Raw genomic sequence first — 26,676 nt, forward strand, 5'->3', positions numbered from 1 at the left:
AACATTTGCTCTGTGACTACAATGCCCATCTCTGTGGGAGGTGTACACTTCCTTCCTCGCTGTCACCAGGCTTAGCCATGTGACATGCTCTGGCCAAAAGAATTTGAATAGAAGACCAGATGTCAGGTGCTGAGGGATCAGAGCCCGGGTGTGGTTCTGCCACCACTGGGTCATTGGAAAGGCAGGTACCAGCTCCGGCTGTTCCTTCAGCCTGGGTCCCAGAGTGAAAATAACCTGACCCACCATCAGCATGGAACACGGGCAAAGATTGACCTTTGTTGGTGTAGTTAGTGAAGCCCTGAGATTTGGGAGGTGCTTGCTGTTGCAGTATAACCTGCAGTGTTTCCTGAGTTGGGAACAGGAAAGCAAAGGGAGTTAAATCAATAAGAAGTTGAGTAATAAAGGTTCCTGAGAGTCTGAGGCATCAGCACCGGTTTAAGGCCGATCTGGTCATGGAAATGGCTGTTGCCATCTTGTCCCCTGCCTCCTGTGGACATGCTTCTTCACAAGCTAACTCCATCACCTAAACAGCATGATTTGTAGTCTTCTACGCTGCACTGTGGGAGCCCGTAACCTTACCACTCAGGTTCCTCCCAACCTCCTGAGGCTACAGCCATCAGCCATCTCCACCTGTCCCTGTGACAGCTCGCCAGCTTCCAGAGCCCCAGTTTGGCCTGGACCCCAGCTGCCCCTCCCACCTTCTTCTTCTTCTTCTTTTTTTTTTTTTTTTTTTACATATTATTTTGTATTGAAGTCTAGTTGATTGACAAGGTTGCATCAATTTCCACTGCACAGCAGTGACTCAGCCATACATATACATACATTCTTTCTTCATATTGTTTTCCATTATGCTTTATCATGGGATATTGAATACAGTTCCCTGTGCTATACCTTCTTTCTTGTACATTTATTGAACTCTCCCTCTGCTCTGTTTAGGATCTAGCTAGGTGGACAGCATTGAACAAGATGACATCCCAGGTCCACATCCAGGTTCGGGGGTTGAAAACTTGTACAATTTGGAGGTCCCTCACTGAGAACCGGAACAAAAACCCATGAACACAAAATGGAGGACAGGGCCTTGGAGGCCCATGCCAGTGAGGGGCCTGAGCTGAACCCTCATCAGCTTCACGGTCAATGCACCCCGGGGGGTGTGGTGAGGAAGGGGTGGAGAGGATGAACACAGAGATAACAGGAAACCCAAAGGCGATGAAGAGAGCCTTGCTGAAAATAAACAAGGTGATGCAGTGGGAAGTAGCCAGTGGTGACAATGCTGAATTTTACTTGAGCCTGTGATCCTGAACCACAGCAAAGGTTAAAAAGTCCCCCTGCCCTTTGTGTTCCAGAAAACAGCTCACTGCAAGGACTCAGATACGACTGCAAGATGCCCCAGTTTACCTGGGACAAGGCCAGACACGGACCCTCCGAATTCCCATTCCTCACCTCACTTCAGTCCCCAGTGGTCATTCGGAACATTACACTCAGTAACCAACCTTTTGTTCAGCTTCTCTCCTTCCTCCAGGCCTAGACCTTTGGCCCAGCCTCACCCAGAGCCAGCAGGAGCCCCTCCTGACATCCTCTCCTAGGAAGCCACACTCCCAGCCCATCTCCCACCCCCGGTTCTTTCTAGCTGTGTTTACCCCTCTCTGTAAAGGAACCCCTTTTTGCCTAACCCTTGAGAAGCTTGCAGATCTTTAAGTCAGAGCTTTCTCCTGTTGCTAGAGTCCCCTCGCCCTGCAGTATCCTCGAGGATAAAACCTTTTCTAAGTCAGGTTCTGTTTTTATTTGACTGTGGTCAGGAAAGCCCTCCCCGCGGAGGAGAGATTTACACAGATGGACCATGGTTCAAGGGAGAACTAGGATTATGGGAAGTGATTTTGTTTTAAGAAATGGATATTTTTAGCCTAAAAGAAAAGGGAGGCAAGAGGACAAAACTGTGGGGGGTGCCTAGGTTGTTTAGAGGAAGTGGTTAAAGGAGTCTGAAAGAGGCAAGCAGTTGGAGAAACGGGGAAGGCAAGAAAGGCACAACGCTGCATAAGACCACGGAGGAGCTCATGCATTCCTTCCGCAGGCGCTATTTTATTGAGCACCTACTACTTGCCATCCATGGTGCCAGGCAGTGAGGACTCGGTGGTGAGTAAACTAGATATGAGTGTTGACTTGCAGTCTACAGGGAAAGACAGAAGTGAATGGAATAATCACACACATATTTCATTTCAAACAGTGGTGTGTACTATGTGGGTGAGTAACAAGCAGGAGGGCACTTTACCGTGCCATGTCCACCAAAAGGGGCGTGGCGTCGGGGCCTCACGTGGCGTGTTCGCCAGCCGGGCGCGCGTCCGTCGCCCAGGGGCGTGGCGTCGGGGCGCCCTGGGCGAGTCCAAGGCTGTGGGCTGGTCCCGGGCTGGGGGCGTGACGTCAGGCGCCCGGTGCGGAAACAAGCAGGGCTCGCCTTGGGCCGCGGGGTCCAGGGGAGGGTCGCGGTGAGAATCGCGGTGCGCGCGGGCCGGGACTGCTGTGTGCCTGGAGGGCCCGGTGAGGTGGAGGGGCCCCTGGGGCTCCCGGTGGTCGGCGGGCGGGGTTCAGGCGCCTCTCGGGGGCCCGCCGCGTCCTCGGCTGTGGGCGGGGGCTGGCCGCGCTGTTCGGTGGCCGCCGGCCAGGTACACGGTTGGCTTAAGGAAATCTTCCCCTTTTCAGGGAAGCGCAGGGCCTGGAGCTGGACACGGCCTCGCGCCCTCGGAAGGCCGCGCCTTGGTGCCCCTGCGGGGTCCTCCGCCGGGTTTGGCCGATGAAGCCCGCGGCCCGCCTGGGCGCCCTGTGCCTGGCGCTGTGCTGCCTAGGCGGCGCGCGCGGGCTCTGGAGGAGGTGAGCTGCGGAGGGGCGCGGGGGGGGGGTGTGCGGGAGGGGCTCGGGGGCTGGGGCGGGAGGGCCTGCAGGGGGACACGGGTGCCCGGAGCCTCCGAGCGTCTCCCGGGGGCGGTGCGCGCACGCTTTCCGTCCAGGGTCCGGTAAGATCCTGGTGAGGTGGTCGCGGTTCCTCTGTCCAGGTTTCTTTCTCTCGCCCTTCCTCCGCTCCCTCTCGTTCCCTCTTTCTATCCTTTCTGTTGCGGCCGACAGTTTAAGGGGTAAACAGGCTGTCTGGGAGAGGAGTCTCATCTGTAGTGGAGACCGAGATTTGAGAACCAGATTTTAATTTTCTTCTGTTTTATTTGGGTAATGGTCCAGTTAACAGAAGGATTTCATACTTACTTCGCAGGCCTGGGAAAAGGTCAGTTTTCTTTTCAAAAAAAATTGGGGTATAGCTGCTTTACAACGTTGTGTTGGTTTCTGCTGTACGACGAAGAAGTGAATCAGGTGTATGTATACACACATCCCCTCCCTCTTGGACCTCCCTCCCACCCCACCCCCCATCCCACCCATCTAGGTCAGCGCAGAACATTGAGCAGAGTTCCCAGCGCTATACAGCAGGTTCTCGTTAGTTATCTATTTTATACGTAGTAGTGTATATATGTTAACGCCAGTCTCCCAATTCATCCCACCCCCCTCTTTCCCTCCTTGGTGTCCATACGTTTGTTCTCTGCATCTGTGTCTCTATTTCTCCTTTGCAAATAGGTTCATCTGTACCATTTTTCTAGATTCCACATATATGCATTAATATACGATATTTGTTTTTCTCTTTCTGCCTTACTTCACTCTGTATGACAGTGTCTAGATCCAGACACATCTCTACAAATGACCCAACTGCGTTCCTTTTTATGGCTGAGTAATATTCCATTGTCTATATGTACCACATTTTCTTTATCCATTTGTTTGTCGATGGACATTTAGGTTGCTTCCATGACCTGGCTATTGTAAATAGTGCTGCAGTGAACATTGGGGTGCATGTGTCTTTTTGAATTAATGGTTTTCTCAGGGTATATGCCCAGTAGTGGGATTGCTGGATCATATGGTAGTTCTATTTTTAGTTTTTTAAGGAAAGTTCGTACTGTTCTCCATAGTGGCTGTGTGGAGAAAAGGGAATCCTCTTGCACTGTCGGTGGGAATGTAAATTGTTTTTCTTTTTTAATGAACCACCCTTGCTGTTTTATCACTTTAAAAAGTAACATTAAATTTCAGTTTTCCCAGAAAGTGTATTTTCTGAAAAAGAGCTACATTAATTAACTAACTGTTGCTGTCAAGTTAAGAGTGTATCATCGGAGAGGTAGTGCGGTGCATGGGTTGAGTATGACCTGCTAGCTCATATCCAGATGTAGGACCTTGGAGCTCTCCATCAAGGTCGTTCATCCTAAAGTCGAGAGAGTAACAGCGCCTGCCTCCTAGCCTTGATGCGAGGAGACATCAGTTAAATAAAGTACAGAATGTGCTTAGAACCATGCCTGCCCGATAGTAATCAATACATGTCAGCGAAGACGTTAGGCTGTAGTATGTGGTCACCTCCAGCTGATTCTCACGATTCATGCCACTGATGTAATTGGCGAGCAAGGCATGGTTTCGAGAACATGAGGGTGATCCAGACCCTGAGGGCCTCACAGGTCAGCGGGTGTTTTCCCAGGCCCTCTTTCTCTGCTTAGTGGGCGTTTCTCTGTACAGCACAGTCAGCATGTCCGCCGCTTTGGGAGGATGTTTCTCTCTGCGTGGTGGGTGGTTATTGTGTGACAGATGTTGTGAGTCTTGGTAGTTTTATTGTAAACTGCATACTGGTGGTCTAGTTTTCCTGGCCTCTGCCTGACCTTCCAGCCTCAGTTTCCACCTATGTGAAATAAGGTTTTCGTACCCAGAAAAAAAAAAAAACCTCTTGTAATGCTTCTCCCAGCTCTAACGCTCATGCTGCAGTTCTTCTCCTTTCTCTTGTACTGAGCACTTGCTCATTAGTTCAGACTGAAAAAAGTTTTGAAATATTGTGAAATCTCTACTTATTCAGCAGTACTCAACTATTTACAAAACTAATGTGTGAGAACTTAATACTGTTTTGCTATTGAGTCTTTGCTTCTAAAAATGCATTTATCCTGAATTACGTGTCTGCTCGAGTTGTATCCCCTGTTGCTGCTGCTGTTTTCCGTCTGTACAGCGAGTATTTTCACAAGCCGGCCTTTCTGCCTCTGTCTCTGTGTGTGCTAAGCCTTGCACACCTGGTGGGAGGGAGGGTCCCCGTGTGAATGCTACCCCACGACCCCTCATGGAGAGTCTCAGGGAGGGACGGGTGGGTTTCACGGGGACGTGGGAAGGAGCCCCTAGGATCAGACGTCACCCATCCTGCAGAGAACGCGTAACGATTCCCGGTGGGTGGGGTGGTGACAGAAGCCTCGCGTGCCACCCTAGGTGGTGTTCTGTGGCCCCGTGAGCTACGAAAACCATTCCGTTTTCAGGCTTCTGGGTCTCACAAATGCTGCCGAGGGGTAAGGGGTCTGTGTCTGCACCGCGTGAACCCCTGAGGGGAAGGGCGCCTTCTGGTTCATTCCCTCACTGCCACTCTGTTCCCCTTCAGCGGGGACCCTCCGGCTGCCTGATCCAAAATCTCCACCCCGTCCCCACCTGGCAGGCCTGCCGTCCTCCTTAATCATAGTCCTTGGCCCTCGGCGCCGTGCGTCCTGTGCGTCCTCAGTCAGCACGGCCGTCGTCCCCCTTGCTGGCAGGTGCACTGCGGGACGGTAGGGACCCGGTCCCCCAGCCGTGTCAGGACCGCGTCCACAGCTGCAGCGCCGGGCCTGTGGCAGGTGCCCCGTGTTCCCCGAATGAACGCTGGCGTGAGTGGATGGATGAATTGATCTTTCTGTAACTTTTTTAAAAGCTCCTGAAAAATACGTCCCTTGTCTTTTAACAGTGACAGCCACGAGTGGCATAAACTAATTATGGTTCACCACTGGCCTGCGACGGTGTGCAAGGTGAGTCCTGCCTCCAGCGGCCCCTCTGTCCAGTGGCCCCCGGTGAAGCGGAGGTTGCCCAGCACGTCTCCTCGCCGAGCGCCGCTTGCTGAGCCTGTGCTGCCGCACGAGGCGGCGCCTTCCCGGCCGGAGACCGTCCCTCGGGGAGGGCCTTGCACGAGGTTCTGGGGGCGGTGACACAGGCCCACAGACGGCGGTGGCTGGCTCAGGCATCACGAATGTATTCCCCCAATTCTGGGGGCCAGAAGTCTGAAACCAAGGTGCGGCAGGCCCCTTCCGGAAGTTTCGAGGGAGAATGTGCTCCACGGCCCTTCCTGGCTTGTGGCGGTGCCGGCGCTCCTTGGCTTGTAGGCACAGCCTCTGCCCCGCCTCCGTGCCGTGGTCTCCATCTGTGTGTCTGTTTCTTATAGGAGCCCCAGGGATTGCACTGGGGGCCTACCCTCATCCAGTCTGACCTCCTCTTAACTTGATGACACCTGCAGAGACCCTGCTCCAGATAAAGTCACATTCAGCAGGGCCTGGGGTTAGGACTTCAGCGTGCCCTCCGGGGACAGGCCTTGACCTGTGCCCTCCGTCCACTATTGCAAGTCTCCGCCGGAGCCTCGCCGGCCTCCGTTGCTCCGCTCGGCACAGGTGGCGCCTTCCCTCCTTCAGGGTGGCCTCCGTCTGGCCCTGCCTCGCCTGGTGCCCTTGTCCTTGTAGAGCGTGTTGCAGAGGCTCTGTGCCGAGAGCAGCCAGCTGGCGCCCCTCCTGCTGCCTGCGGTCCGTGTCCCCCCCGTCCATCTTGGGGGCAGTTGTCGCGCCGATCCTGGTATTGGTGCCACGACTCTAAAGTCGTTTCATCATATTGCTGAGCTGGCCCTAATTTTGTTGACAGTGTTTCTGAAATTTTGACTTGAAAATTCTCAATTTTGAGGCCTTTTCTTTAAGTACTTGGAGGTGGAGACACTTATAAATGGCAAAGCCTCACCACCATAGCATTAGCTACCACCCCCCTATCACACGGCCACCACATCTTTCTTGTGGGGAGAACATTTGAGGTCTGCTCTCTTTGTAGCATTCAAGTGTGTGAAACAGCGTTATTCGCTGTGATCACCATGCTGTTCGTTAGATCCCCAGGCTTGTTCATCTTGTAACCGGAGGTTTGTACCCTCTGAGGAGCATCTCTCTCCCTGTTTCCCCAGCCCCGCCCCTGGCGGCCACCACGCTGCCCCTGGAAACTCATTTCTAACAGGGGATCTCTTACTGTATTAGACTGCTCTGGTTTTAGTTTCCCAAACTTGACAACTTCCTGTGTCTTTCTCCCTCTGGTGCTGGTTCTTTGCGCCAGGGTGGGGAGGACAGTTGGCGGTGGGTAGAATGGAGTTACCTGTAAGCTGTTTTCAGTTTTGTTGGGAATCTAGCTCTCACTCCTACGTAGTGAGGACGCATGGGAGCCGTGGGTTCCTTCAGGAAGGACCTGTGTGTGGAGCTCCTACCCTGGGTAACACTGGGAGATTTGCCTTCAGGGCCTGGGACGAAACTTGTGGGTGTTCCTGTGTGCTGACTAAATATGCATGGAAGTGCATTCCTGCCTTGAGGCTTTAGAAATGAGATGAAAAAAAATCAATTATTAGCAAAATATCATTGTTAGGGGATTCACTTCGATGGAGGGCGGCCATGACAAGGGTCTGCTATCCCAGTCAAGTGTCGTCCTGGGGACAGGGCTGTCTCTGGGCTCCTGCCCCCGTGAGCGATGCACGTGTTACAGGTGCAGGGACAGGTCTCTCCTCAGTGCCTAGCACGGCCCCTCACGAATACTTGCTGACGCGGGAAAAAAGCTGCACCTTGACCTCAGTTCCCCCCGTAAAGGCTCATCTGAGACCCTGGGTGTAGAGCTGAGGTAGAAGATCCCGCCTGGGGCCTGTCTCTGCCCGTCCCCAGCCTTGCACTGTGGGAAAGGGCCCACCTGCTTTGGATGTGGTTTCCTTGGGGATGAGATGAAGTCCACAACCTCTCGCTCTGATCCCACCCTTGTCCTCCTGCCCTCTGCCCCCTTGTTCTGTAGCCTCACATCAGACGTTTCAGGCACCTAAACCAGGCCTGCCCTCATTTCCAGACCAACCGTCAAAAGCAGCAGCCTCCCTACATCAAAAGGTGATTCAAACAGGAAGGGCTTTCAGGTGAGCGGGATGCCTCAGCAGCTCCTCACCAGACCCGGCATGTACTATCCATTTGCTTATTCACTGCGGGGCTACTGGGCCTGGGTTCTGACCCACTGCCTGATAGCTGAGGTGATTATTGTTTTGGAAAAACCCCATTTTAGCTAAACAATTTGGAGGTCCCTAAAAAGTGTTACACTGAGATTTTTATCTCTAGAGTTTATCTTTAATGTTAAGGATATGCTCCTATTCTCACCTTGGCATTTTTCTTGGCTCCAAATTTTCAGTACTTATTATTCCACTGTTGTATTTGGGCCTGGTGCCTGCACAAACTTGAGTTTAGCAGGATACCGTCAGCCTCTTGTTCTCATTTTTGATTGTATGACAAGAAAATTATTCATGGGTAAGTGTGAGTGTATCCATCAGATTGACTTAATTTTCAAGCCCATAAAAAGCGCAGAAGTAGCTATTAAATTCTGTTTTCCAAATCGTTGGTTCACTCATTTCAAATGAAATATCCAGCCGCCCCCCCTCCCCGTGGTATTCTCACGAATATTGCTTATGGTAAATTACCACGGAACTTATTTCGTGTTAGTCGTGTATTGGAGCTCATTGATGTTTGTCAAAAGGAAGGTTGTTAAGTGTATTTAACAAACAACAAACCAGTTGTCTTCTCTGTCTTTTCTCCATAGGAAGTTAACCACTGCAAAGACCCCCCAGATTACTGGACAATACACGGATTATGGCAAGTACTTCATGCATTTAAAACTTCAGCAGCCTCAGAAGCTGGCTGACCTGGAGATCTAGCTTGAGTCTGATCCTGATGTGTATACTTGTGATTCCTGTTAGGGCTTTACTCAGTAGACCAGATCCTCATTGAAAAACATCTTCAGTCTTTCTAACATAACCCTACTTCTGTTGTACTTGAGTTCTGTTTTGATAGAACAGTAACAGTCTAGTTTAAATATGCATTTAAGGATTCTCGGTACATTTTAGATCACTAAATCTTAATTTTCTTCTTTTGGGGCCAATAAGTAAATGCATAACAATAAATAAATAAATAAATGTGTGTATATTACATATACATATATATCTATATATATATATGATGTGTATGTATAGTATACATACTTCACAGACACCCAAGTTTATTTTTCTGGTTTTGCCTGCATTTTGTTTAGTTTATTTTTTTGTTGTATGTGCGTATATTTGTGATGTTAAGCTATGTGTGTTCATTTGCCCAAAGGAATCGGCCTGGTCCCCCTTCTCCCCGAGAGGAGGGCCATCCGGGCTCTTGCTGGGCTGCTCGTCCATCAGGGACAGGGGTCAGCAGGAAGCAAATTAAACCGAGGCCTGAGGACCTGGCCTCATCCCACCTTTGGGTTTCTGGGATTTTGCTCACGTCCTCGGCTGTCCTTGAGCTGTGGGACGGCACCCAGCGCTGTGGGAGCTGGGCTGGTCTTGGGTGCTGGGCCGGCCTGCCGACCCTGGAGAAAGCAGGTTTGGTCCCTCATGAGGGAGGCTGAGAGTTGACACGTCCAGAATTAGACACGTGAGGACAGCGTCACATGCGCAGGTCGGGAGGGTACATGTGCTCGGTGCTAAAAGAAACATACCAGCCAATCTTAAGCCATCACCAGGCACTTCTGAGCACGACACATATGTTGTCCCATTAATCCTCGTCGCCTTTAAAGAGACTGGGAACACATGCTCTTCTCACACTGTGGTTGATGAGTGGACATTTGCAGAACCCGGCCAGAAATCCCCGCCGGGCCGGCTCTGGGGCGGCCCCTACCGGCTCGTTTACTTTGCTTCCTCTGCTAGGAAGTCGGCCGGTTTGCATTGTGCCTGGATGTTTTGAAGGACTTTCCACTTTGAAACTCCAATAGTGAGCGCTTGTGCCCGAGCATGACTCACGTGGCAGAAGGAATTCCCAGTTAGAAGTCACCACCCTTTCATTCTCTACAGACCTTAACGCAGGTGTTTTCTCATGCCGTTTGGAACCAGCCCAACCACGACTAATTTCTCTTTATTTGTTCAATTTTAATTTCAAGGCCTGATAAAAGTGAAGGATGTAACCGATCCTGGCATTTTAATCCAGAAGAGATCAAGGTATTAACTTTTTTTTTTGCTTTTTATTTTATATTGGAGTATAGTTGATTAACTATGTTGTGTTAGTTTCAGGTGTACAGCAAAGTGATTCAGTTATACATACACATGGGTCTACTCTTTTTCAAATTCTTTTCACATTTAGGTTGTTACGTAATACTGAGCAGAGTTCCCTGTGCTACAGTTACCCGTTTTAAATAGAGCAGCGTGTATGTGTCAATCCCAATCTCCCAATAGATTCATTCCTCCTCTAAGTGTGCCCTCAGAGTCATGCTTTAAGATGTATTCACCAGCATTTACTGATATCTGAAATAGTCCCACAAGTTAAATACGATTTGCATTTAGTTAAATCCTCCTCTGCCCTGGACCCGAAGCGCCGCAGTGACTGTGTGAGGTGACCCTGGCCCCAGCCCGCGGCCCGTCATCCCTGCCCCAGGACCCCCGGCCGCTCGGCATGTGCTCAGGCGTGTGTCGCGGCCCTGGCTTGCAGGGGCGCCGTGGCGCCCAGGCTATCCTTGCTGGCTGCGGGCAGGGCTGGTTTCTCAGTGGGCCCCGTGAGCAGCAGGGGAGCGGTGGGCCTTTCTAGGACAAAGGCTCATGGTACAGAGGGACTCCTGGCCCTGGGGTATGCGAGAGTCGGTAGAGACACTCCTTCTGCATGTGCACACACATCTACACGTGCACACGCGTGTGTTCACCTCTCCACAGGGTGCTGACAACCCCTCATGTGTGACTAGTCAGCTGTCAAGGTAACTAGTACCTGGATTCACAAGGCAGGGCCTGTGCGGTTACTGAGGCCTCCCTGAAGACATGGGGTAGAATTAGGATTTGCTAGAATTTCGGACCCTTTTTTCCAGGGGTATGTGGCCCCCAGGAGGACAAGGTAGTTAGTTCCAAACCCATCACAGGTTTTAGTCCCAATGGAATTATTTCCTCCTCTTTCCTTCTCATGAGGACCCTCAGTGCTATGAGCCTGGAGGCCTGAGAGGCCAGAGCCCCAAAGCCTGGTGAGGTCTCTTTCCTCAGACATACTTTTCTCTTCCCGGACTGACTTCGACTCCCCCTAATGTTCCTGGTTGGAGTCTGGTGATCCTGCAGCGGCATCCAGGTTAATTTACTCATAGCAGTGTTCTCCGTGCCTGCAGTGTATCGGGCACCAGGCCAGGGGCTGGGGACACGGAGAGCAGAGCCAGACGAGGTTCTGGCCCACGTTGCCTGCCGCCGGGAGCCAGCACACACATCACAGAGTGACACACGCAGTGCCTGGGGGGAGAGTACTTAGAGCTTCGGACGGTGGACCCGGGCCAGGCTCCCCTGAGGAGGTGATAGAGGGCTGGAATCCGACTTAACCAGGAGACGGGAGAGGAAGGCTGGGGCAGGAGCATGTGCAAAGGCCCCGGGGTAGGACGGAGCTTTTGAGAAACTGAGGGGAAGCCAGTGTGGCTGGGGATGGTGAGCAGTGGGCCGGGGCAGTGTTGAGGGCCAGGTCCTACAGAGCCTGTGTACTGGTTAAGGATTGTTCGTCTGTGTGAAGACCCAGAGGGAAGTCGTTGGAAGCATTCAAGCTGGAGAGTGAAGGAAGCCAGTGAGGCTTTTCTATGGTTGCCCCGGCTGCCTGCCTGTCAAGTGAGGAGGCTCTGCAGGGTCCCTGCCAGAGGCCAGGAGCCTTGAGTAGACGGAGGCTGTGGGGATGGGGTGGGGGGAGGAAGCAGCAGGCAGGACCGACTCCGGGTGGGGTCCACCCACCAACTAGGTGGGTGTCAGCCTCCTTCCCCGGCCCAGGGGGCCGGGCCTTGGCAGATGGACCGAGGGTCAGCTGGGGACACATTGAGTTTGAAGTGCCCTGGAAACATCCAGGTAGGGTAAGTGTGTCAGGAGAGAGGTCTGAGCTGGAGATGCACTTCGCCATCAGCGCAGTCAGGCGTACGCGTGAGTGCGGATGGGGTGGTGTGGAGCCGGCGGGGACGAGCCTCCAGTAGCCCCGGCGTTTACAGCAGGAGGGATGAGGGCCTTGCGGAGAAGCAGCCAGAGGGCAGCTTCTTGAAAGAGCGTAACCAGGGTTCCTGAAGGGAAGGCGGGCGGCCCTTTGGATGGAGGGCTTGCGGGCCCAGGCCAGGAGGTGACCGGCAGCTGCCCTTTGTTCAGAGCAGTGCCGCTTTACTTGCTTTGTAGCAGAGTGTCCGATCTAGCATCTGTCCCAACCAAAAGCAGCCTAGTTTGGGCAATAAATTATATTGTCACCCTGCTCCCCGGAGGGCTATGGGGGCTGAAGCCAGCTTGCGGCCGGCGGAGGGTAGGTGGGAGTGGAGACAGTTGGGGAGGGCAGCGTCCGGGGAGGTGTCTGGCTGTGCGGGGTTGGGGTGTGTGTGTGAAATTGGTTCATAGCTGCTGGGCTGAGGGGAAGGACCCATGACAGCGGGCGTGGTGGCAGGACGGGGAAGGTGAGGTCACCCTGGGCCTGTTGACACACCTTTTTTTTTTTTTTTTTTTTAAATTTTTGCTTTATAACAAATTTAATCAGTTATACATATACATATGTTTCCATATCCCCTCCCTTTTGCGTCTCCCTCCCACCCTCCCTATCCCACCCCTCCAGGCGGTCACAAAGCACCAAGCTGATCTCCCTGTGCTATGCGGCTGCTTCCCACTAGCTATCTACCTTACGTTTGGTAGTGTATATATGTCCATGCCACTCTTTCACTTTGTCACAGCTTACCCTTCCCCCTCCCCATATCCTCAAGTCCATTCTCTAGTAGGTCTGTGTCTTTATTCCTGTCTTACCCCTATGTTCTTCATGACATTTTTTTTTCTTAAATTCCATATATATGTGTTAGCATACAGTATTTGTGTTTCTCTTTCTGACTTACTTCACTCTGTATGACAGACTCTAGATCTATCCACCTCATTACAAATAGCTCAATTTCATTTCTTTTTATGGCTGAGTAATATTCCATTGTATATATGTGCCACATCTTCTTTATCCATTCATCCGATGATGGACACTTAGGTTGTTTCCAGCTCCGGGCTATTGTAAATAGGGCTGCTATGAACATTTTGGTACATGACTCTTTTTGAATTATGGTTTTCTCGGGGTATATGCCCAGTAGTGGGATTGCTGGGTTGTATGGTAGTTCTATTTGTAGTTTTTTAAGGAACCTCCATACCGTTCTCCATAGTGGCTGTACCAATTCACATTCCCACCAGCAGTGCAAGAGTGTTCCCTTTTCTCCACACCCTCTCCAGCATTTATTGTTTCTAGATTTCTTGATGATGGCCATTCTGACTGGGACACACCTTTTTTTAATGGAACCTTTTCTGGCCTCGTGGGTGTGTGGGAATTGGAAAGTAAACTTGAACGCTGCTCAGTTTAGGGTGACTATCTGAGCAGTGTAGGGCTAAGGCTGCCCAGCCCAGACAAGCTCTTCTCTAGGGAGAGCGAGAACTTGTATTTTGTGTTTGATTTCATTAAGTAGACACTATGTTTTCAGAGCAGTTTTAGAAACCTAAAACGGAGAATTTAAGTGGAAAGGACCGAGTTCCCATACCCCTCCCCCCACGCCCCTACCCTGTACAGCGTGTTCCCCAGTCAAAACATCTGCGTTAGTGAGGTACACGTGTCACAAGTGATGAGCCGGTGTTGATACTTTATTACCAACTAAAGTTTATAGTTTACGTTAGGTTCACTGTTCGTGTTGTGTGGTTTTTATGGGTTTGGACAAATGTGTAATGACGTGTATCCACCATTATAATAGTATACAGAGTAGTTTCACTGCCCTAAAACCCCCCTGTGCTCAGCCTGTTCATCCCTCCCCAACCTCAACCCCTGGCAACCCCTGACTTTCACTGTCTCCATTGTTTTGCCTCTTCTAGAATGTCACGTAGTTGGAATCATACGGTAGGTAGCCTTTTCAGGTTGGCTTCTCTCCCTCAGTGATGTGTACTAAGGTTCCTCCACGTGTTTCCATGGCTTGATAGCTCATTTTTTTAGTGCTGAATAATATTCCATTATCTGGATGGACACAATTTGTTTATCCATTCACCTGTCAGAGCTTGTATTTTCAAATACACTTTCACGGTTACCCATATTTCACGTTTAGATATGTCTTAAGAAACACTTCATGCAAAATAAACCCAGAATCATTTTACTCACCTGAGTGTTATTAATTCACAGAGCTCAGTTCTATTTATGTATTAGTTCCTCAGATTTGCCTTCTAGGTTTTGAGTTGTTAGGTCCTACCTCGACTTATTATTATTGCTGTCACTCTGCACAGGACCTTTTGCCAGACATGAGGATATACTGGCCTGATCTGCTCCATTCGTCTCCTAACCGCAGCCTCCATTTGTGGTGAGTCTGAGTTCTGGGGGCCGTCACGAGCCTTGAAGCACAGGTGTGAGAGCTTCGGGGCTGTTCCGGATGGAACTACGGGAGCGCAGGTAACGTAGAACCTGTCTCTCGAGGCTTGGAAGCTGGAGTGGCCTTTCATCTGCTGTGCCATTTTTGGAGCTGGTCTTCAACGGATAAAAAATGAGGGCAGGTAGAATTTACTTTGTAAACTTGCTTTTTAATCTGTTAGATCATTCATTACTTCATTTAAAAAACTTCCTCTACTGAGGTTAATTAAGCCAAATACCTGCCTATCTAAGATGACATCGCTCCAAATCAGACAGGAGAGAATGTTTCTCAGAGAAATGGTGCTGTTGTCCTGAAATAGATTAAGAAAAAAGAAGACGTCCTCACAAGACAATGATCTCGCTCCTGTGACGCAGGGCAGAGAAAAGGTGAGGTCTTCACGGAGGCGGAGCCCCGTCGGTCCCCGTGTTCTCAGTTCAGCGGAAGCTGAGCCGAGGAGAAACGTGCTCTGTTTAATTCAATAGACCTTTTTAAATTGTTGCTTTTGGAGAAGATAAAGTTGACATTCCTTTTATTTATATTACATTAACCAAAGATAATTCATTTTCTCCCTCACTGCAGGGTGGCAGTTTATAATTCACATGACAGTGAATCAGATTTTGTCCAAAGTGATTAATTTAACTTTGAAATATTTTTGTGTAGACTCTTCAGGAAGAGTTAAATTTGGAGAAAAGCTTTTTGAAACAAAATGGAGTGACAGTGACGTCTGGCCCCCTGGTTCACTGGTGTTCGGTTTGAGTTCACTCGAGGGTGTGTGGCCGAGAGAGGTGTTTTAGGACGCGCGGGTCTGGGTCTGGAGGCTGCCGTGCCCACTGCATGGGAAGAGAGAAGCCCCCCGTGAAAGTTCGGGAGATGAGTGGTCCAGGTCTCCAGTGCTGGCTCTGTGTGGCCTGTGTTCTAGAAAGTGGTTTCAAAGTAGATTATGGCCTTGATGAGTTGAAATCGTGAAAAACAATTTAAAAATTTCAGATAGCACTTCACAGTATACTTCAGAGCAGAGTTTTTGGTGACTAAGTGAACAAAAGAGAATATTTCCAGTTGTTAGGATGTTCCGTGATAGAGTCAATCAGATTTTTGTCTAGTGGCTTAAAAATACATCACTAAACGTACACAAAGATGGCCTCCCATGAGCTGAGTCCTTCAAGATTTGATCCAATGGTGTGCGCGGAACACACATTCAATTTTGTGTTCTAATAAAGGCAAAATGATTTACCTTTTCAGCAGAAATTACACACTTAAAAACTGTTGTTCTAAATGAAAAAGGTAATATCACACTCTGGCTAATATTTATGCCTTTGGATGTGGACTTGGCTCACGTGGCCCTGCCATTACCGGCTCCCTGGTTATTGCACTTGGGTAGCTGTGGCCCAGGTCGCCTTGGTGTGCAGGTGATAAAGTGTCCATGGAGGCACCCCGGCCTCTCCTGTCCTTAAGGGGCAGGCTCACGTCCGAAAACTTCTCTCTTCAATCTCAAATAAGAATCATATATGCGAAGGAGAGGGTCTTGGTATCACTTGGTGCGCGAGATAATTCCCTAAGATTAAATCTATTAACACAATCAGCCATCCTGAAAAATACTATGTGCACGACCCTCTGCAAAGGAGAATTTTTGTTGGTTTTTTTGATTCTTGTAAGAAAAAGAGCGAGTTTGGTCATTCCTGGTAGGCGGTGCAGCCTCACTGTGGATGGTATCCCTGGGCCTCAGCAGGAATCGTTGCCTCTCATCCCCGAGACAGGCCAGGCCAGGCCGTGGTGGAGGGTGACGTGACATCACTCAAGTGCCTGCTGGGGGTGAGAGGGCCACACCATAGTCGCGTCTGATTGGTGACGGACAATTTCGTGTTAAATGGAAAGTGTCCGCTTCCAAAAGATGTGTGATTTGATGTTTTGAACGACAGTAATATCAGGACTTTAGCATCCTCTTATCTCTAACGTCTATTGAGTTAAACTTGCTCCAGGGGGACTTCCCTGGTGTCGCAGTGGTTAAGAATCCACCTGCCAATGCAGGGGACATGGGTTTGAGCCCTGGTCCGGGAAGATCCCCCATGCCGTGGAGCACCTAAGCCTGTGAGCCACAACTACTGAGCCTCCACTCTAGAGCCCATGAGCCACAACTACTGAGCCCGTGGGCTACAACTACGGAGCCTGTGCACCTAGAGCCTGTGCTCTGCAACCAGAGAAGCCACCGCAGTGAGAAGCCCGCGCACTGCAACAAAGAGTAGCCCCTGCTCACCACAACTGGAGAAAGCCCACGCTCAGCAACGAAGACCCAATGCAGCCAAAAATAAATAAATTAAAATTAGTTAACTAATTAAAAAAAACTTGCTCTAAGGACTTCCCTGGTGGCGCAGTGGTTAATAATACACCTGCCAATGCCGGGGACACGGGTTCTGTCCCTGGTCCGGGAAGATCCCACATGCCGCAGAGCAACTAAGCCCATGCGCCACTGAGCTACTACTCAGCCTGTGCTGCGCACAGCAACGAAGACCCAACGCAGCCAAAAATAAAAAAATAAAATTTAAAAACAACTTGCCCCAAGAATAACAGCAGTGGACATCTTGACGGTTTATTGCAGGCTAGGAATGTTTGGGTGTGTGTGACGTGCTTTGTGAGCTTCAGCCCCTCACTTCTCCAACAGCCCCTGCAGGACGTTCTAGAATTGCTGCCCCTGTCTTACAGAAACTGAGGCACCCATAATTCAGTTATATGTTCAGTTAGCTGGAAAGAGTCTCCTTTTTCTACTTCATAGAGTTTAGAAAGTTATCAAATACATCACCTTGGAAGCTATTCTAGATGAAGAAAGTTAATTACTTATCTACTTTTATTTTTCTTAATGGCTTTCTTAGGTCTGAGAGACTTGTAACTTACAGCCATTGCAGTCACTTAGAACTGGCACTCTGGGTGATGTTATCAAAGAATTAGTGCACATTTAGATTGTATTTCTGTGAGACTGCATGTGGGTGCCTTTTGAATGCTTGCGTGAACATTTTTTGTGAACTCTTCATGAATTAATCACTGATAAAGCTGAGGAGAGCTGATGCCCGTTTTGTTTTTCCAAGCTAACCATGGTTAACTTCTGAATTGACAAGTTGTCAGTCATTCTAAAGTGGGTATAAATTACGTTCAGCAATTGATTGGCTGGCAGCGCAAGGCAGTGGGAAGTGCCCCGAGCCTGGGCTCGGCTGCAGGTCAGGGGCTACCTGGCCGGGGGGCAGGTAAGCCAGGTTCCTAGCCAGCCCCTCTGAGTCTCAGTTTCCCCATTTCTAAACCAGCAATAATGTTTTCACTTTGCAGAGTTGTGAGAATCAAATGAAGAATGGGAAGACATTTTGTAAAACTTTAATTGTTGATAAAATGTGAGGAGTTATGATCAATAGCAATGTTTTTCTTGAACACAAATAGCTGCTTGTTTGCAGACACTTGGCTGGGCTGTTGCTTCAGAACAGGTGTCCGTGTAAGCAAGTGGGGAACTGGCCCCAGGCAGTGTTGGTGATTAGTGAACCTGCCTTTTCTGTGCCAGTGGCTTAGAAGTGGCTGTTTAGCCGCTCCTGTGAAATCCCCTGGCTGTCAAGCCATGGCTTTCTGGGAGGACGCCCAGTGCCATGTGATTCTGTGGGTGCCTGAACGATGGGGTTCTCTTTTTTCTCAGCTTGGGCTTGTTGTTAATTGTAGAAGCGAACTGGAGCTGGTGAGCAGAGGAATGCCTGAACAGCAGAGCTCGTGGAGCTCGTGCTGGGTTCAGGGGCCTCGGTCCTGAGCGGGGGTGGGGGGCTTTGAGTAGCTGCCCGTGTTGCGGTGAGGAACTTTACCCCTCCCGCTTTGTGAAAGCAGCAGCATGCCTGCCCGGGAATGCCCTGCACGAGGAGGAGCCCATGCAGATGGTTTACTGGGAGGTAGTTTCATTACTTTTTAACCAGAGATTTTTTAAAAAACATCCTTACAGGAAGCATGAGTGGGAGAAGCACGGGACCTGTGCCGCCCAGCTGGAAGCCCTCAATTCCCAGAAGAAATACTTCAGCAAAAGTCTGGATCTGTCTAAGGAGCTTGCCCTGAACAGGTGGGTGACTTGGTCCTGTAGCCTCGCCTTCCTCGCCCCACTCTCCCAAGTCACCCCAATCCCGGAGCAGCATCCCTGCCTCTGCTGCTGGGGACCCGGGGAAGCGGCCAGTGGGGTCATCCTTGAGAAACACCCACTCCTCCCCTGAGCCTTTCCAGATGCCTAGGGGCCCCGACCAGTCGGAGCAGCCTGAGAGTCTCGGGGGGCTCATCAGACGTACTTCGGCCTGAGGCGGACAAGACCGACGGGGGCACGCCTCTTAGCTGTGGATCCTGATAGAAGCATGTTGCGTTAGCAAGACCCGCATGCCCAGAATCCTTAGGTCTTTGCTCTGGTGCCCCGTGACAAGCAGGAGGGGGTTCGGGGTGAGGTCCTTGAACCCCTAGCGATGGTCAGACCCCGGGTGAGCTCTGGGGACTCGGAAACCCAGCGAGGGCCCTGCTGAGAGCCAGGCTCGACCCAGGGAGCTGGGGGCAGGCCAGCCCGCCACGTGGGCAGCATTTCTTCCTCTCCTTCATCTCAGTGCTCAGAATAAACCGGGAACTAGTGTAAAAGCTGCGGCGGGAGGTGACACAGCTCACTTAGGCCGAGCAGAGCGCGCCCAAGTCCTATGGAGAACCTTCGCGTCTCCTTGAGACGAGGACACCCCCATTGGTTCCCCGCACCTGCCCCGACCCCCCAGCGTTGGGGGCTCCACGGGACGTGTCCCCGTCCCACACCCCGCCCCCCTCACTGCGATCAGAGCAGAGTGACAGCTGGGATCTGGATGGGAAGGAGCCCAGGCCGAGGCGGGAGGGCAGCACCCTTGGGGAGACGGAGAACCACAAGGCACACCCGAAATCAGGCGCTCAGCGCCCCGGCTCCCGATGGGGGCCAGTCGTGCAGTCGTGTAGCTTCTCCCTCCTTGGGTCTGCTCCCTGCTGTGAGGTGATGGGGGCCGCCCGCGGAGCCCGAGGTCACCTCCAGCTCTGGATCCGCAGGGCTGAGTGTCCGCGCTAAGGATGTGATAGAAACGGCAGCCTCTTACACGTCCTGGGTGTCCTGCAGGGGCTTCGTGCTGGAAGCAGAAGAACAGGTCCTGGGCACACATTTCCCCACTGCAGAGGTCCCGGGGAGAGGCAGCCCAGGGCGTGTCAGGCAGCGCCCAGCGCACGAGAGCCACGGGTGCTTCCCACCCACCAGCCCCCGAGGGAAGGAAGGTGCCCTCTGTTTCCCACTACGGACCTCACGGTCCCAATTCATGAGCAGCGTGAGTCCCACTGCACAACAAAATGAATCAGCCATACGCATGCAGGTATCCCCTCCCTTTTGGACTTCCCTCCCATTTAGGTCACCACAGTGCACCGGGTGAGTTCCCTGTGCTATACAGTGTGTTCCCATCAGCTTCTATTTTATACAGAGTATCAGTAGTGTATATGTGTCCATCCCAGTCTCCCACTTCCTCCCACCCCACCCCTTTCCCCTTGGTGTCCATACATTTGTTCTCTATGTCTCTGTCTCTATTTCTGCTTTGCAGCTAAGATCACCTGTACCATTTTTCTAGATTCCACATATATATGCGTTATTACACGACATTTGTTTTTCTCTTTCTGACTTACTTCACTCTGTATGACACTCTCTAGGTCCATCCATGTCTCTACAAATCACCCAGTTTCATTCCTTTTTGCAGTCCAGGTTTTATTGAATCAAACAGGAAAAGGGGAATAAACCGACATGCTGAAAGTTTTAAAGTCAAATATCTGAATAATTCATCCCTTCATCCAGCAGCTGTTTATTAAGGACCTGCTTAATGCTTTTTGAATGCTGGTGCTTTACCTTTATACACACAGGTGCAAAGCTGCTGAATTCTGGAATCACTGGAGTGTGTTCACAGGGGTCCGTGGAGTGAAAGGCACTCCTGGGAATAGAACGTCTGTTAAAAACTATATAGAACCACAGAGAAATCCTATTCTTTCTCAGTTTCTCCAAGGAAAACCTAAACTCTTGGTACTCACAAAATTAAAATTGAGTCAAAACTTAAACATCCCTTCTATTTTTCTCTAATTATAAACCATGACTACAGATTGTCTTTTTCTTAGAGGTAAGCCTGTCACATTATCATAAAGTAGCAGTTTTAAATTCAATTTATAATATAGAGGTAGCAAACCTGGAAAAATGTGAAATAACTTGAACCAAAGCTCTCAGATTACCCACAGATATGGACCAGGGGATTAATGCCAAACTAATCTTAACTCGGTAGGAAAAATTATACTCTATCCTGGTCTAGATACCAAGTTTCCCCCAATATTTCTCTCTCTCTTTGCCGTATTTCCTTGATGCCCTAACCCAGGAGGGCTCTAGAGCAGTGCTACCCCAAAGAAATAGAACTCAAGCCACATACGTGGTTTTAAATTTTCTAGTAGCCTAATTAAAAAGAGCAAAAAGAAACATTGGTTTTATAGTGTATTTTGTTTAACCCAATATCAAAATATCACTGCAACTTGTAATAAATACTTAAAAATCATTGAGAAGTTTTGCATTTGGGGGGCATAAAGTGTTTGAAATCTGGCATTTATCCTGCGGTGACAGCGCTAGGACGGGCAGTGGGTGTGTGTCTTCAAGGACCTCTTCCCGCTTGTTCTAGGACCACACAGCAAAGATCCTTAGGTCACCGATGTGCAGTCTCCAGAGAAACTGTCTCGTTAATGCTTTTGCCAGAAACCATGACTGAAGGAGGCAGGGCCTGGCTGGAGTCCTGTTTCCCTCGGGCTGACCCCTGTCTGATGATGTCAGCGCCAGGGGTCCCTGCATCTTCTCCGCGTGGTCACAGCTGGGATAATCCAGAGCCGTGATGGGGGATACAGAGCATTTTTGGAATTATTAATCTGAGAATATTTTTACGCTGTACTCTACCATTTAGTAAGTTAACCATATCATGCTATGATTAGCATTCACTAGAGCTGGTTAAAACCACGTGCTTTAGGAAGTGATTCCAGGCTGTAGGGATTGAACGTATTTTAAAGATCTGACCAAATGCAAGGTTGTTAGGATAAGGCTAGAATGCCAAATCAATTGCTAACTGTTGTTTAGGACAGGCGTGGCAGATGCGTGGTTATGTGATAGCAGCTCCAGTTGGTCGCGGCCATCCGGACCGCTGCTGAGAGGTTCCGGTGCTGGAAGGGGGGCCCAGGGTAAGGGGAGGTCCAGGCGGCCTGAGCACCATTTATGTGCTGCCCTTGTCAACAGATTTATTGCCCCAGGTAATAGAAAGTGCACACTTGCCTTTAAGAGTGTCTTCATTTTTACTGTGAAATATGGTCAGAACAAGAAAGGAAAATGGACCTTCATTATACAGTTATTTTTTTTTACTTTAAATTTTAGGACGCTCCAAAAATTGGGGATAACACCATCTACTTATTACCAGGTAAGTCTTGCTTTCAGCTTAATCAAATGTGTATCTGCTAACTGGGGAATCAGCCTGTGAGCTACATTCAGGTTTTAAAGCAACCCAAACCAGACCCTCCGACCTGACTATTATGTTTCTAAATAGGTTTTATTTAAATCTTGTTTTCCTCTGTGTTTTGAGTGTAAACTAAAGGCTCCTTAAACCGATGATTTTGAAGCAGATTGATGGTTTCATGGTGAGAAGTGTGTTCCGGGTTCTGAAGAGGCAGGTAGAATATGTAGTTGGAAACCACCGTTGTATAATAGTTTGAGGAAGAAAGTGAAAGTTTGTTTTTATGATATAACTATGCTTTGTTGCGTGAGAAAACTAGAAATTTAAACATGGCAGAGCCTATTGGCTGGTGGCCTATACAGAAGGTAATTGTTTCCACCCAGGGTAACCCTCTGTGAGCACAGTTGTGTTTGTGCTCAGCCAGGCCACTCCTGGCATCGGTGGCCGCCAGACCACGGGCCTGAAGCCTCTGCTCTGTGGCCCTTTGCAGATATAAAAAAGCCCGATATAGGATATAAAAAAGCCTGAAAGTCACTGATTTTTGCAGTTCTGAGTTCCGGTGTCATGCCTGGATGCTGAACCATTATTCTGGTGTCTTGACAGTTTGTGAGCTAAATCTGCCCTCGAGTCTTGCTCTTTGTATCTGCTGTTCTCGTCCCTCCCTGGAGAGTAGGGACCAGAGGGAACAGTGCCCTTCAGCAGTGTCAGCTGCCCTTTGTCCATCCTGCCAGGAGGCCAGGAGGCAGTGGCTTGCAGGCCCCTTGGGTTTCATCTGGACTCCCGTTTAAGTACATAAAGGGAATTTTTTACATCCTTGCTCAGAACTTGACATTCAGAGAACTGATTTTGATTCTCGCAAAAGCAACAGTCACAGCACGTGTTTTCTGAGCTCCTTCTCTGCACTGGAGGCATCAGGTTCGGTGTCTGAAGTAGCGTGATGCACGGCACAGGCAGGGTCCCGACCTCTGATCTCCTAGCAGGAGAGTCTCTGCTTTTCAAAGCACCCGGCCTCCAGGCCCTGGATCAGGACAGCGAAGAGGATGGAGACCCGTGTAGAGCAGCTTGTGTGGATTCCAGTCTGGAGCGGGGGCTCGAGGGGGCAGCCTCGTCTCCTTCGGGGGTGGGGCAGCTCATTCACCAGCATCTTCCAGTTCTGTCTGTGAGCCAGGGGAGCTCAGGGGGATGACGCTGTTGTCGATTGTTTGCGTTCGGGAGAGTGGAAACCAGTGTCACTCGTTCTGAGTAGAACGGAACTGTTCATTTTGTCTGTTGAAGTTTCATTTCTAATGCACTTTATCTAATTTCAGATTTCAGATATTAAAGATGCCCTTGTCAGTGTGTACGGAGTCGTGCCCAAAGTCCAGTGTCTTCCAAAACAGGTCAGACGTGTGATGTTCCGTCACCCTTTCTGTCCCTGTCAAGAAGACAAGTTCAGTGTTTCTGAGAGCTTTGTCCTCACCGTGGAGTTCCCAGGACAGTGGTATATGTGTGGGTGTGCAAACGGGCCTGTGCTTTGTGTGCATGGGCGCGCACGCGTGTGTTTGTGTGCGCGCACTTAGAAATAACAAACTGTCCTTTGACACCGTGCTAGCATGGGGCTTGTTTTCTGGCAGCTTCCCCCTGACAAGAAGGCTCCTGTTCTGGAGGGGTGGTGCAGTAGGGGCGAAGCAGTGGGGGTATATTTTGCAGTTAAACATTTCTCAGTGTTTGCATTGTTAGGCTTAGACATTTCAGTTGTAGTTACCTGTCCAACTTACAGATGGATTATACTTTCTTTTGTCAGCTGATAAAGTCTTAAATTCATTTAGTGATAGGGTGCTGTTTACCTACTTATCTACAAAAAGCCATGTCTTCTCCTGGGACTGTGATGCAGATGCGGTGTGTCCGGCTGTGTCTGCACGCACCTTTACCGATGTGTAAATTTCTAAGCTGAAAGTGGGGTCCCTTCCCTCCCGCTGCCAGGCTGGCGCAGGGGAGTGGCTGGATGGTGACCACAGGTGCTGCCTTGGGCCCCAGCCCTACTTCACCGCTGGAGCTAGGGTCCTGCTCCTGGAACACGGATCCTAGGTCCGGAGCCGCCGCTTTTGTTTTTCTTCAAGTTCTAAAACTCACTGATCGTAGAACCGTCATGATGATCCAACCTGAATTCTAAAACGTCTTTTGTTCCTCGTTGCAGGGCGGCGAGGAGGTGCAGCTTCTTGCGCAGATTGAGGTGTGCTTCTCCAAGGACCTGCAGCTGCAAAACTGCGTGGAACCCGGGGAGCTGGCACCCCGAGGGCCGGAAGCGAGGCCTGCGGCGAGCCTGGGGCTGGAGATCTGCAAGGACGGCGTCCTCTTTTACCCCGCACTCAACAAGACCAATCACTGATGCCCACATTTTGTAAATAGTCTTTATTTTGAAAAGCAAGAGGAATTGACAAACCACTGCTTTTTAAAAAGCAACTCCGAAGTGAAATCTCCTGTTTACAGCCTCCTTTACCTAAGCCTGTTCTGTTTGTTTTGCTTTGCACTCCGTGTCTGGGAGTTGATTTCCGTGGTACATGTAAAGATGGGGTGAACATTGGGTACAGTGAAAGGGAGGAAAGTTCTCTACCTCTTGGCTGCTTTGTCTCTGCAGTAAAGCTTATGGTTTTCTTTTTCTCTCCTTTATCAATCTCTGTGGCAGCCTTGGAAGACAAATCTGGGCAGATGGTACCGATTCAGGAGAACTCTCTCCTGTGTCCCTCGCAGTGAGCTGCCTTCTCGCTCTGAGTACTCTTGGGGGGCCGTTGGGACCAGCCCTCCAGCAGGAGCCTGGGCCGCCTTGCAGGGGGCGCACAGCAGGGCATCTCCACCTCCGACCTCAGGGCTGTCGGCTCCTGTTCCGTGGTCACCCACCAGCGTCTCCCTCGGTGACCTGGCATGGGTGGGCATGGGCGTGTCCTCTGAGGGTGAGATGCTCTGTATGGGGGGGGGGACGGGGAGGCGGGGTGCTGTAGGCTTCTCTCTTCTCGCCAGAGGAAATCTGGGTGCATGACCGAGTGCCAGCCAGCACCCCCGGTCAGTGGGGGCTCCTCCCTGCACACCAGAAATGCTGTAGGTCAGTCTGTATCCACTTTCCTTTCCTTTCTGTCAGAAGGCAGCATCAGGCCTTAGAGCGCTGGGGCTGACGTGGCCCCAGGGGCGGGCTGCATCCTTGGGTAGTGATGCCTGGTGACAGGGCTTGTCTCGGCGATGATGCGAGTCCCAGGCTCAGGTGGGCTGCTGCAGGCATGGTCCTTACCTGCTGAATGGCATTTCACCTGTAAAGTGAGGATACCTGAAGTTTTCTGTGAAGTGGACTTCCTGTGCTTTATTAAAACTACCTTTTAACATTATTTCTCCCCAGTCTCTGTCCTTTTTTAAAATGTTTTTAGCTGTGTGGGCTAAACTATGACGCCCAACACTCTGTCTTAATCAGGTTGATATTACCCTGTTTCTCTTACTTAAACAAATTAGAACTTACTATGTGCCACGCATTATGTTACGCACTTAAAAATATTTAATCCTAAGAACAACCATATTTTCAAAATAATCCTATCTTTAAAAAATAACCTTGGGGTCTAGGCTTCCCTGGTGGCGCAGTGGTTGAGAGTCCGCCTGCCAGGGCGGGTGACGCGGGTTCGAGCCCTGGTCCGGGAGGATCCCGCGTGCCGGGGAGCAGCTGGGCCCGTGAGCCACGGCTGCTGGGCCTGCGCTCTGGAGCCCGCGAGACACAACTACTGAAGCCTGTGCACCTGGAGCCCGTGCTCCGTGGCAGGTGAGGCAACCGCAATGAGAGACCCAGGCACCGCAACGAGGAGTGGCCCCCGCCCACCACAACTAGAGAAAGTTCGTGCGCAGCAACGAAGACACAACGCAGCCAAAAATAAATAAATTTTAAAAAAAGAAAAAAAGATGGGTTTCTTGGGATCAGCAGAGAATCGCCATGCGGGGGCGGGGGCGCAAGCCTGTGCGAGTCTCCGAGAGGCAGCGGATGGAGAGCGTTTGGGAGGAAGAGGAAGTGGCGGGAGGGCTGCACTCACGGTTCGCACGGTCATTGGCCGAGTCCTTCTCTTCCCGTCGGGCTCCGCCAAGGTCACAGGGCACAAGGCTCCCTCTCTGGCCGCCCAGGTTTATTTGATCGGAGTTTCTGCTGAGTTTCTACAGGGGTGTCTCCAACTTTCTTTAACTGGGTAGAGGCCCGAGGTGTGGCCTTGCGTGTGTCCCCCTCTCCCTTGGGCCCTGCTGCACGTCGAGGAGTTTCTGGACTTGGTGGAGGCTGCCCTGGGGCCGGGGAGCCCGCTGGCCGGGGCAAGGCCGTCCAGGTCCCCAGAGGTCGGGGGTCAGCAGAACAACCTTGCTGGGGTTCTGCGGACACAGACCCCCGGACCCCTCCTCAAATGGCTCTGTGGACGTCCGGGCAGGGGCGCTCTGACCACCTGTGCCCCCGGCGGCCCTGATGATGCAGTGACACCAGGGTGGCGCCCTGTCCGGAGACAGGAGGCTGCTCTCGGCCCCGCTGATGGCGGGAGCGCTTTACCTCAGGGGCGGCTGGTTTTGTGGTGACGCCTTTTCCCCGAGTTCTTCGCTGGAGCAGAGGATGGCGCTGACTCGGGCCCGCGACGTCTGTTCCACACGTGTC

The 26,676-nt window shown here is 50.8% G+C and overlaps 1 protein-coding gene across 2 annotated transcripts; it reads left to right on the forward strand.

Annotated features, from left to right (window-relative positions):
* Positions 1-2,408: 2,408 nt before the first annotated feature.
* RNASET2 (ribonuclease T2) lies at positions 2,409-25,390 on the forward strand. Of its 2 annotated transcripts, none has more exons than XM_082633986.1 (10): positions 2,409-2,532; positions 2,695-2,862; positions 5,819-5,879; positions 8,713-8,765; positions 10,075-10,132; positions 14,402-14,475; positions 18,485-18,598; positions 21,959-22,001; positions 23,342-23,413; positions 24,211-25,390. In XM_082633986.1, the coding sequence occupies exons 2-10, from the start codon at positions 2,786-2,788 to the stop codon at positions 24,400-24,402; spliced, it is 744 nt and encodes a 247-aa protein (XP_082490112.1). In that variant the 5' UTR covers positions 2,409-2,532; positions 2,695-2,785; the 3' UTR covers positions 24,403-25,390. The 2 variants fall into 2 exon arrangements, with proteins under 2 accessions (XP_082490112.1, XP_082490113.1); XM_082633987.1 differs by having other exon boundaries at positions 2,422-2,480.
* Positions 25,391-26,676: the final 1,286 nt, after the last annotated feature.

This window comes from Mesoplodon mirus, assembly GCF_964341445.2.
Source record: "Mesoplodon mirus genome assembly, chromosome: 10".
Classification (NCBI taxonomy): domain Eukaryota; kingdom Metazoa; phylum Chordata; class Mammalia; order Artiodactyla; family Ziphiidae; genus Mesoplodon; species Mesoplodon mirus.